Source organism: Orycteropus afer, unplaced genomic scaffold, assembly GCF_000298275.1.
Source record: "Orycteropus afer afer isolate SDZICR_OR568_19922 unplaced genomic scaffold, OryAfe1.0 scaffold00215, whole genome shotgun sequence".
In the NCBI taxonomy this organism is placed as follows: Eukaryota; Metazoa; Chordata; class Mammalia; order Tubulidentata; family Orycteropodidae; genus Orycteropus; species Orycteropus afer.
The window spans coordinates 523,039-534,145 of record NW_006921802.1 but is presented as its reverse complement, the minus strand read 5'-3'; the positions used below and the strand labels follow the sequence as shown (position 1 = coordinate 534,145).

Sequence of the window (11,107 nt, the reverse complement as noted above, 5' to 3'; positions counted from 1 at the left end):
TTGTCCCTGGGATAGCATTGCAGGTAGGCCACACCCCTGGGGAAACTCCCCTTAGGCAGACCGGCCACTTAGAACTCAGTTATGTGATCCATCATGGGAACCACCACTCACAACTGGAGTCCACCCAAGTTGACACATCTTCAACTATCACAGTTTCCATCTTCTTTTGATGCTTCCTGCATCTTTCACTATTCTCACCACAGAACTGTTCAATAATGCAACCTGAGGCTTGAATTTTTCCATCTCTTAACTTGAGAAATGCCAAGCATGTTCTTCCCTTTCGGTTTTCTAACTCCAGTTGTTTGCACATTTCATCTTTACTTTGTTTTCTCAGACTGACCTTTGAAACCTTCTGTTCTTTTATTTCAGCATTTCTTCCATTTGCTTTAGCTACTCTACACTCAAAAGCAAGTTTCAGAGTCTCTTCTGACATATATCTTGGTCTTTTCTCCCTCTCCTATCTTTTTAATGACCATTTGCTTTTTTCATGTATGATGTTCTTTCTTGATGTCATCCCACAATACGTCTGGTTTTTGGTCATTGGTATTCAATGTGTCAAATCTGTTCTTCAGATGACTCTAAACACAGGTGGGAAATAATAAAGATCATATTTTGGCTCTTGTGGACTTGTTTTAATTTTATTCAGCTTCAAATAGAACTTGCATATGAGCAGTTGATGGTCAGTTCCAAAGTCAGCTCTTAACCTTGTTTTGGCTGAAGATGATGAGCTTCTCCATCACTTTTTTCCACAGATGTAGTTGATCTGATTCCTGTGTACTCTATCTGGCAAAGTCCACATGTATAGCCGCCGTTTATGTTATTGTAGAAAGGTATTTGCAATGAGTAAGTTGGTCTCGCAAAATTCCATCATGCAATCTCCAGCATTACTTCTATCACTAAGGCCTGTTTTCCAACTACCCATGATTCTTCATTTCCAACTTCTGCATTCCAATCACCAGTGATAATCAACACATCTTGATTGTATGCTTGGTCAATTTCAGACTGCAGAAGTTGGTAAAACAAAATCTTCAATTTCTGTCTTTGGCTGTGGTGGCTGGGGCATAAATTTGAGTAACAATACTATTAACTGGTCTTCCTTGTAGGTGTATGGATATTATCCTATCACTGACAGCACTGTACTTCAGAATAGATCTTGAAACACGCTTTCGGATGATGAACGCCACACCACTCCTCTTCAATTTGTCATTCTCGGCATAGTAGGTGATACGGTTGTCTGATTCAAAATGGCCAAGACAAGTCCATTTCAGCTCACTAATGCCTAGGATATTGATCTTTATGTATTCCATTTCATTTTTTAACAATTTCCAATTTTCCTAGATTCATACCTCACACCTTCCACATTCTGATTATTAATGGATGTTTCCAGCTGTTTCTTCTCATTTTGAGTCATGCCACACCAGCAAATGGAGGTCCTGAAAGCTTTAGTCCATCCACATCATTAAGGTCGGCTCTACTCTGAGAAGGCAGCTCCTCCTCAGTCATATTTTGAGTACTTTCCAACCCAAGGGGCTCATCTTCCAACACTGTATCGACAATGTCTCAGGGCTATTCATAAAGTTTTCCAGTAAAATATCAGTGTGCCACTGCCATTCATAAGGTTTTCACTGGCCAATTCTTTGAGAAGTAGATGGCCCCTTCCTTCAAGTCTGTCTTAGTCTGGTAGAACTGCTGAAACCCATCCACCATGGGTGACCCTGCTGGTATTTGGAATACCAGTGGCATAGCCTCTAGCCTCACAGCAACACACAAGCCACCAAAGAACAATAAGCTGACAGACAAGTGGCTGTGAACCAGCACAGAAAAATAAAACTTCTAGTCCATTGTTTAGAAAATAATTATCTTTTCAGAAGCTTGAAACATGTTTTTTAAATTACAGTAGCCTATTAAAGATGACCACTCCTTGGAAGGAAGGTTGGGCAATCCTACTTCCGTAGTGATACTGCCTTGGAAACCCAAGGAGGGGTCGCTATGAGTCGGGGCCGACTCGACGGCACATAACAACAACAACATTAAAGATGAGGTACTAAAACATAATTCATTCAACTAATTTATTTTTTCTTTTTCACTGGGGTAGGGGAATGGATCTTGGTTGAGAATGTCATATTTGAGGATACTTCTGCCTTAACTATGAATTATTTTTGCCCAGATAGTCTCAGTGGTGTATGTTTCTCTATTATTTTTAATGTTTCAAAAACAAACTCTACTGAGGTATAATTAAAATTAATGTATCCAATTTAAATCTATATTTAAATATGCTTTGACAATTTTACATACCCCTATAACCAAGGAGGGGTCGTTATGAGTCGGGGCCGACTCGACGGCAAATAACAATAACAACAACATAACCATAATGAAGGCAGAGATCATTCCCATCATCCCCAAAACCGTGCCCCATGCTAGTCAATGCTCTGCCAATCCCCAGCCCCAGGCAACCTCTGACCTATTTTCTGTCATTCGAGATTAGGTTTTTCTTTTCTAGTTGTTGTTGTTGTTGTTATGTGCCATTGCGTTGGACCTGACTCATAGTGACCCCTCCTTGGGTTTCCGAGGTGGTATTACTATGGAAGTAGATTACCCAACCTTCCTTCGGAGAAGTGGCTGGTGGGTTTAAACCACCAGCCTTCTGGTTAGCAGTCAAGTACCTTAGGCACTACTCTACCATATATATAATATACTGTTTTATACCTAACTTCTTTCATTCAGTGTAATGTTACTGATATTCATCTATCATGTGCTTCACTAGTTCATTCCTTTTAATCGCAGAGTAGAATTTCATAGGACAAATATATCACAATGTGTTTATCCATTCCACTGGGTAACAGATATTTGGTTTTTGTCCAAGTTTGGGGTTCTTATGAAAAATCTCCTATGAATATCTGTGTGTAAGTCTTTGAGTGAATACATGTTTTAATTTCTCTGGGACTGGAACTGCTGGGTTGCATGATTAGGTACATGTTTATTAAAAATGGCCAAGGTTGGTGGAACCACTAAGACTATGGCCCCTAGCTGCCCTTCAGGTCTGGAACTGAACCCATACCTGTGGTTTCCAGCCAAACAACATACAGGCATATGAGTTGAACATTTACCTCAAGTAGATACACTCTTTGGAGAGAACAATCATGGGAGAAAGAAGGGCTGCTTATGCACAGGGAGACAGCTCAAGGGGCAGGAGTGTATGCAGGGATGGACACTGGGAAGAGGGAACTATGGGGAGGAAGTGGGAGGGAAGCTGTTGCATTGTGATAAACAATGGTCAATGACATGAGACAAAGTATATGTGAACTGCTGTATGGAAAGTGTATTTGCTCTGTAAATCTTCACCCAAATCACACACACACACACACATACACACACAAAGGCCAAGCTGTTTTCTAATGTAGTTATACTATTTTATAATCCCAACAGCAATGTGTGAGTATTCTAGTGCTCCACATACTTACTGACTACATAAATAGATATGTATTCACATCTATTTTTACACATTTTTAAACTGAATTCTCTTCTTATTGAGCTGTAAAATTTCTTTATATATTATAGATATAAATCCTTCGTTGAATATATCTATTGCAAATATTTTCTGCAGTCTGTGGATTGCCTTTCAGTTTTTCAATGGCATCTTCTGCTGAGTAGAAATTTTTAATTTTGATGAAATCTAACCTATCAATTTTTCATCTTATGTTTAATGCATTTTGTGCCCTAAGACATCTTTACTTGCCCTGAGGTCTTACATTTTTTTTTTACTCAATGTATTTGTCTAAAAGCATTATAGTTTCAGCTTTTACATTTAGATTTATGATCCATCTCAAGTTAACTTTTGTTTATGGCATTAGGTAATGGTTAATGTACTTTTTTCCCCCATATGGATATTCAGTTGTTTCAGTATCATTTATTGAAAAAATTAATCTTTTCCCTAACTGAATTTTCTTTGGCATCTTTGTCTAAAATCAACTGATCATACACAATTTCTGGACTCGATTCTGTTTCATTGATCTGTATATATCTATCTGTATGAATGGTTAAGAACCCGGCTGCAACAAAAGTCAGCGGTTAGAAACCACCAGTTGCCCCGTGGGAGAAAGAAGTGGCAGTCTGCGCCTGTAAAGATTACTGTCTTGGAAACCCAGTGCAGCAGTTCTACTGTGTTCTACAGGGTCCCTATGAGGTGGAATTAACTCAACGGTAACAGATTGGATTTTTGTTTTGTTTTCAGTTTTATAGTAATGCCTGAACTTACATAATATAAGTCCTTCCACTTTGTTATTCTTTCTGAGGAACATTTTGGCTATTCTAGTTCCTCTGCATTTCTATCTAAATTTTAGAAGCAGGTTTTCAATTTCTACCAAAATATCCTGCTGGAATTTTAATTAAGATTGTGTAGAATCTTTGATCAATTTGGAGAGAAATAACATAGGAAAAAAGAAGTTAAGTCTTCCAATCCATGGAAATGATATACATCTTCATTTACTTAATACTTCTTTAATATAGGCAGTCCCTGGGTTATGAATACCCAACTTCCATACAATCCATAGGAACCAACATCTGAAAGGCCTATTATGTTAAAAACTTGAGCTACATACAATGGTTTGTAGTAACAAATAGGCGTTACTTTGTGATGTGCATCAAAACATTATTACTACTGTATTAGTACATTAAAGATTTTTAGTGTATCTTGAAGTGTTTCTTTAATTTTTTTTATGCATAGAAAGGTATAGTTTATACTAAGAAAAATACTTGACTGACATTAGATAAGAACTGTACCTAACTGTTTCATATTACATTCAAATTCAACTGAAAGACCAACTTAGGTATGAAACTTGCTCATAATATGGGGACTGCCTGTATCTTTCAGTGACAGTATACAGACATTGAATATGTTGTTTTTTAAAAAATATAACACTAAGCATTCTATTTCATGTTTTTGGATGCTAATGTAAATGAAGTAGTTTTAATTTCACTTTTCAATTGTTCGATATAAAATTTTGTTATTGTTGTTGTTAGGTGCCGTCGAGTCATTTCTGACTCATAGTGACCCCATGCACAGCAAAACGAAACACTGCCCGATCCCGCGCCAGGTCCACGATCCCCGCTATACTTGAGACCATCATCGCAGCCACTGTGTCAATCCATCTCGTTGAAGGCCTTCCCCTCTTTCATCGACCCTCCACAGAGCTACAATTGTATTTGATGATCATCCTTGTACTCTGTGACTTTGCTAAATTTGTTAGTTCTAGTACTTGTTTTTGGATTTCTTAGGATTTTCTATATATACTATCATGTCATCCACAAATATATATAGTTTTACTTCATTTTCCAATTTGCACAATTCCTCCTACACATACATACCCTGTGGCTTACTGCCCTAGCTAGGATGTCCAGTACAGTGGACCTTAAATATTTTGGCCCTGTGTCTGATTAGGATGAAGGGGTTCAATATTTCACCTTTAAGTATGAGGTTAACTCTAAGCATTTTGTACATGCTCTTTATTGAGGATGTTCCCATTTATTCCTACTGTGCTGAGTTTTTATTGTAAAAAGATGTTTAGTTTTGCCAAATGCTTTTTCTGCATCTATTAAGATGATCTTATTTTCTTTTTTTACTATGTTGATATGGTAGAATACACTGTTTTCTAATGTTTTGCATTCCTCTATAAACTCATTTAGGTCATAATGTATTTATTTTCTTTTTTATACATGCCAGATTCAATCTGCTGATACCTTGTTAAGGTCTTTTCTGCCTAGGGTCATGAGGGATATTGGTCTGTGGTTACTTTTGCTTTTAACATTTTTCCCTGTGACCTCATACATTGAGCTGAAAAACTCCCACTTTCGTCTCTATTTTTTGAAAGTTTGGTTAAAATTGGTATTCTCTCTTTCTTAAATGTTTAATAGAATTCACCAGTGACATGACCTGAGCCTACAGTTTTCTTGGTGGGAAGGTTTTAAATTTACAAATTCTTTTACATCTAGGATTATTTATATCTTCTATTTCTTTTTGAGGTTAGTTTTGGTAACTTGTGCCTTTCAAGGAATTTATCTATTTCATCAAAGTTTATATTTGTTTTGGCTATTTAATATTCCATTATTATCCTTTTAATATATGTAGGATTTGTAGCAACGTCCTTTCTCTCATTCCTAGTTGTTTTGGTTACCTAGTGCCGCTCTGACAGGAAAATACCACAAATGAGATGGCTTGAACAAACAGGAGTTTACTTTCTAACAGTTTGGGAAGCTAGAAGTCCAAGTTCAAAGTGTCAAGCTCTAGGGCTGGGTGAAAGCCCCTCAACCTTGGGCTTCAGCTCTGTCTCTTGCTTCTGGCCCACTGAAGCTAGAGGCTTTTCTTCACTCAGGCAGCTGCTGGCTGCTGAGGCTGACAAGCCCAAGGTTCACAAGTAAAAAGGCACATTCCCATTATCACCAAACAACATGGCAGGCCACTAATTCAAGTCTAGAAAAAGTCCTAAGATCAGCAGTGCATGGCAGGCTGCTGAACAACGACTCGGCTACATGCAGGACTCAAGTATGTCAAAAAGCTAGAGACCATTCCCAAAACTGCTGCTTATATACAGGAAACAGACCACATCCTTCAAGCAGCTTTTCAGCTGCTCTAATAGATTCCACCCAGCCACTCCTTGGAAGGAAGATGGGGCAATCTACTTCCGTAGTGATACTGCCTCAGAAACCCAAGGAGGGGTCGCTATGAGTCGGGACCAACTTGACAGCACATAACAACAATAGATTCCACCATGGAATTAATTACCAATATCACCATGGGGAATAACTACATCCAGCTGCCCAGCCACTCAACCAGGCCTAGGCAAGTTGACACACCAATTTAACAAGCATATTAGTATTGGTAATTTTTGTCTTCTTTTTTTCTTCATAATTCTAACCAGAATATATAAATTTTATTGCTCTTTTCAAATAACTAACGTTTGGCTTCACTGATTTTCTATATTGCCTTTCTGTTTTACACTTCACTGATTTCTATACTTATATTATTTTCTTCCTTCTGGTTATTTTAATTTGTAACTTTTAAGGTAGAAGCTTGTATCACTAATTTAAGACCTCTCTTATTTTCTATTATAAGCATTAACAATGGTGTATTTGCTTCTATGGGTTGGGTTAACTCCATCCCAGAAATTTTGATATATTGTATTTTTATTTTCATTCTATTCAAAATACTTTCTAATTTCCCTATGATTTCTTTTGACTCTTTTTTTTCTTATTTAGATATGTGTTGTTTCATTTCCAATTATCTGCGGATTATGGATCTCTTTTTATTGCTGATTTCCAGCATAACTCTGTTGTTGTTAGAGAATAACTCCATATTGTTTTAATCCTTTTAAATTTCTTAGGACTTACAGACTAGCATACAGCCTTTATTAATGTATGTTTAATTTATATTTGAGAAGAATGTGTATTCCACTGCTGTTTTGTGTGGAGTCTTCCATAATTCCAGTTGTTGTTAGTGTTATTCACATGTTCTATATCCTTACTGATTTTATCTTTACGTAATTTATCAATTACTCACATAGAGGTGTTGAAATCTTCAACTATGATTGTGAATTTTTTTTCTCCTTTAAGTTCTGCCAGTTTTTGCTTCATGTATTTTGAAATTCTCTTAATGAGTGTATATATATTTAGGATTATTATATCTTCTTGATGAATTTGCCCCTTTATCATAATGAAATGTTCTTTATTCCTGATGATATTCATTGTTCTAATGTTTACACTGTCTGATGTTATTATCAGCCACTCTAGATTTTTTATGCTTAGTGTTTGCATGTATGCTTTTTTTCTCTCAATCTATCTGTGCCTTTCTTTATATTTAAATTTAGTTTCTTATAGAGAGTGTAGAATTATGTTTTGCTCTTTAAAAAAAAACCCACCCTGGCCATCTCTTTCTTTTAATTGAAGGATTCTTCTAATTTGAAGTGTAAATTCTGAAATAAAGTTAGTGGTGATTCCTCTAGATCAGATACAATTAGATTATAGGAAAGCTGCCTTAACCACTTAGGAAGGTAACAGAATGGCCCCAAAATAACGAAAGTCTTCCCTCTAGAATAGCAAACCAGCAGAAATATTTACATTCTATGATATCATCTAAGCCTTCCAGCCTGATGACTAGAAGAAATGGTTTTACTCTGAGAAAAAATTGTTACAACAGAAATTGTTTCTCTTCTCCTAAGTAGCTGGGAGGAAGAAAGAATAAGAAATGGAGCTGGCTCTGGATTAAGTTACTTATAGTAGACATTACCAGATAACCTATACTAAGATCACATTCTTAAAATGAGCTGGTCTTTATCTTTCTCTAGGTTTTCATCTAAAAGCACATCACTCAATAGGTTCTCTTGATTAAGTAGCAAGCCATTAGGTGCCTCTTCTAATTATATATTTCACAACTCTACCAGATCAGCTATTCTTAATTTTCTAATTATATGTGGTTCTTTGAGAGCAGAGACTCTATCTTACCTATTTTGTATCTTAGTATCTAGTATCTGATAGATGTTGTTGTTGTTGTTGTTATGTGCCGTCGAGTCGGCCCCGACTCATAGTGACCCCTCCTTGGGTTTCCGAGGCAGTATCACTATGGAAGTAGGATTGCCCAACCTTTCTTCCGAGGAGTGGCTGGTGGGTTTGAACCGCCAATAGATAGTGGGTCTTAAATAAATGTATACTGAAAGAACAAATGAACAGGACACAAGGTGAGGATTTCATCTATGGGAAAAAAAAGAGAGAGAGAGAGAGAGTGCGACAGAGAAAGAGACTTATTTAAGAGGCCAGAGGTTAGGAAAGAAGAGAAAGAGGGATAATATTCAACCTGTCAAATCTACTCTCTCCAAGGCTCACCATAAGATGAAGTTTTCATTTGGGGCGACCAAGCCAAAATCTCAGAAAGGCAGCTTTACTAATACCAAAATAAATAGATTTCCAGCAGTTAGAGGAGCACTATATAAAACAAGAGATCCATGGGGCTACATTTGCATCACTTGTATAAGATACTGAAGAAGTATTATGACCTGTGCTGGGGATGGGCCAAAGGTGTGGAAAAAACTTCTAAGGAGACTGTAACACCAGGCCAAAAACATGTAAAAAGGTAAAAACTCATCATTGGAGTAAGAGGCAAAGTGTGTTTCATAGAAATGAAAAGGAAAAGATAAGGAGACAAAAATCAGAGCAGGTAAGAACAGAAACCCTAGCCAGAATGAAATTATACTGAAGTTGGCTTCTTCGTGGCTAAGTGCTACTTTACAAAAGAGGGGTTTGGATAGAGTCTGCCTGTGAAGGTCTCATTCCCAGATGGTACAGCTAAGCTCCTCAAGGACTATTATGACTATTTCCTTCCATCTTGGCATATGCTCCAGGTCTTCAAAGACAAGCTTCATCCCTGAGAATAAGGACTGGTACTAAGGTGGGGCTAAAACATTTTCCTAAGCTCTGTGATTTTAAGAAGCTTGGGTGGCATAGTGCCTAAGGTATGTGACTAACCAGAAGGTTGGAGGTTCAAATGTGCCAGCCACTCTATGAAAGGAAGACTGGGCAATCAACTTCCATAAAGATTTACTGCCTCGCAAACCCAATGGGGGTTGCTAAGAGTCAGAATCAACTCGATGGCAATGAGTTTGGTTTTTATGGTTTTTGTGATTTAAAGACATGGTATCAACAGACAGCACAGAGATTTTTTGTACAAAAATAGTCACTAATGCATTATAATTTAATGAAAAGCACTCATATTTGAGAATCAACTAGATCCAGGTTTGTATCTAGTCCTGCTTCTTCCTATCTGTGTGGCCTTAGCCAAATTAATTGATTCTGTTTCTTCAACTAAAAACTGGAAATATTAGCACATATTTCATAGTGTTTTTGTGAGATTTAAGTAAAACAATTTATATATTTTCTACTTCACAGATGGTTCTTTCTATCCAGATGGTAATGGATAACTTCATTTTGTCCTTGCAACTATGCCTCTATGGAACTGAGGGAGAGTAAAAGAGAGTAGATAAATAGACACATACATGCAAGCACACACACATACACCCCCATACACTCCTAACCCATCACACTAATAAACATTCCCAGAACGTCAAAGACACAAATTAATATAGCTCTTTGACTCACAAAAGCAAATGCGTGAGTCTCTAGTTCTGGAACATATATGTCTTAAGTCAAGTCCTAAGTTAAAAGTATGTATGTAGGGAGCTTAGCATACATAAAACTATGTATGTGGGGACTATATGTTTACACTCAAAATTTCTCCCTGATAAGCAGATAAGAATGTCTGATTGCTCATCAGATAATCAAACTTCATCCAAATAAACTGACAAATTTGCTAAGTACACTATATATACAAAAGCAGTTTAAAAGCAATATTGTTAGAATAATATCTCTTTAAAAGTTTATTTTAATAATCTTTTGAGGTATTAAAGCAAAATATTCTGTTGGAAGTCTAATTTAATCTTTCAAAGGAGAAGTTTCAGTTCCTAGTAAAATAAATTTATTTCCTCCATTTTCTTTTTCCCACCCCACCCCAGTAACTAGACGATCCTGTAACTATGCTGGAGTTCAAAATTGCAAATATAAAATCCAAATTGTGTGAATAATATCTAACACAAGGAAAGTGTGTATATGCTTACATCGGTGTTCATAATAAACATGAAACAGTCAAAACAAAAAACTACAAAGTTCTACCTTTTGGCTTTGAGGCGCTTCCCCCTCATCCAAGGTCCCATCCTCCTGCTGGTCATAGGCAGGGCCTCCCAGGATTCTTATTCTCTTCTCACATTGCTTCTTTGCCACAGTCAGTTGGTTAATGTACCTTTTCATATTCCGGGCCCTTAGGAGATCAGCTTTCATTGCAGCAGTTTCTTTACCTTGAATAGGAGTAATGGACAGTACCCAGTCAGAGGACAAGAAACAAAAGAGAGTAACTGAGAGATTACTGTCTGATACGGTATATTCTGAATATCAGTGAACATTAAACAAAGTAATATAAAAGAACAGAATTCATGCTGTATACATATACATATCAAATACAAACAATTAGTGTTTCTAGATACAAGATAGGAGCTCTGGTAGCATAGTGTTA

At 36.9% G+C, this 11,107-nt stretch overlaps 1 protein-coding gene across 1 annotated transcript in view; it reads right to left on the bottom strand.

Moving 5' to 3' along the window:
• Positions 1–11,107, bottom strand: part of SNX25 (sorting nexin 25) — a 255,337-nt gene that overhangs the window by 59,267 nt on the left and 184,963 nt on the right. Inside the window, exon 7 of the mRNA XM_007948369.2 lies at positions 10,711–10,892. Within this exon, the coding sequence (XP_007946560.2) occupies positions 10,711–10,892 (182 nt within the window). The remainder of the gene's footprint in view (positions 1–10,710; positions 10,893–11,107) is intronic.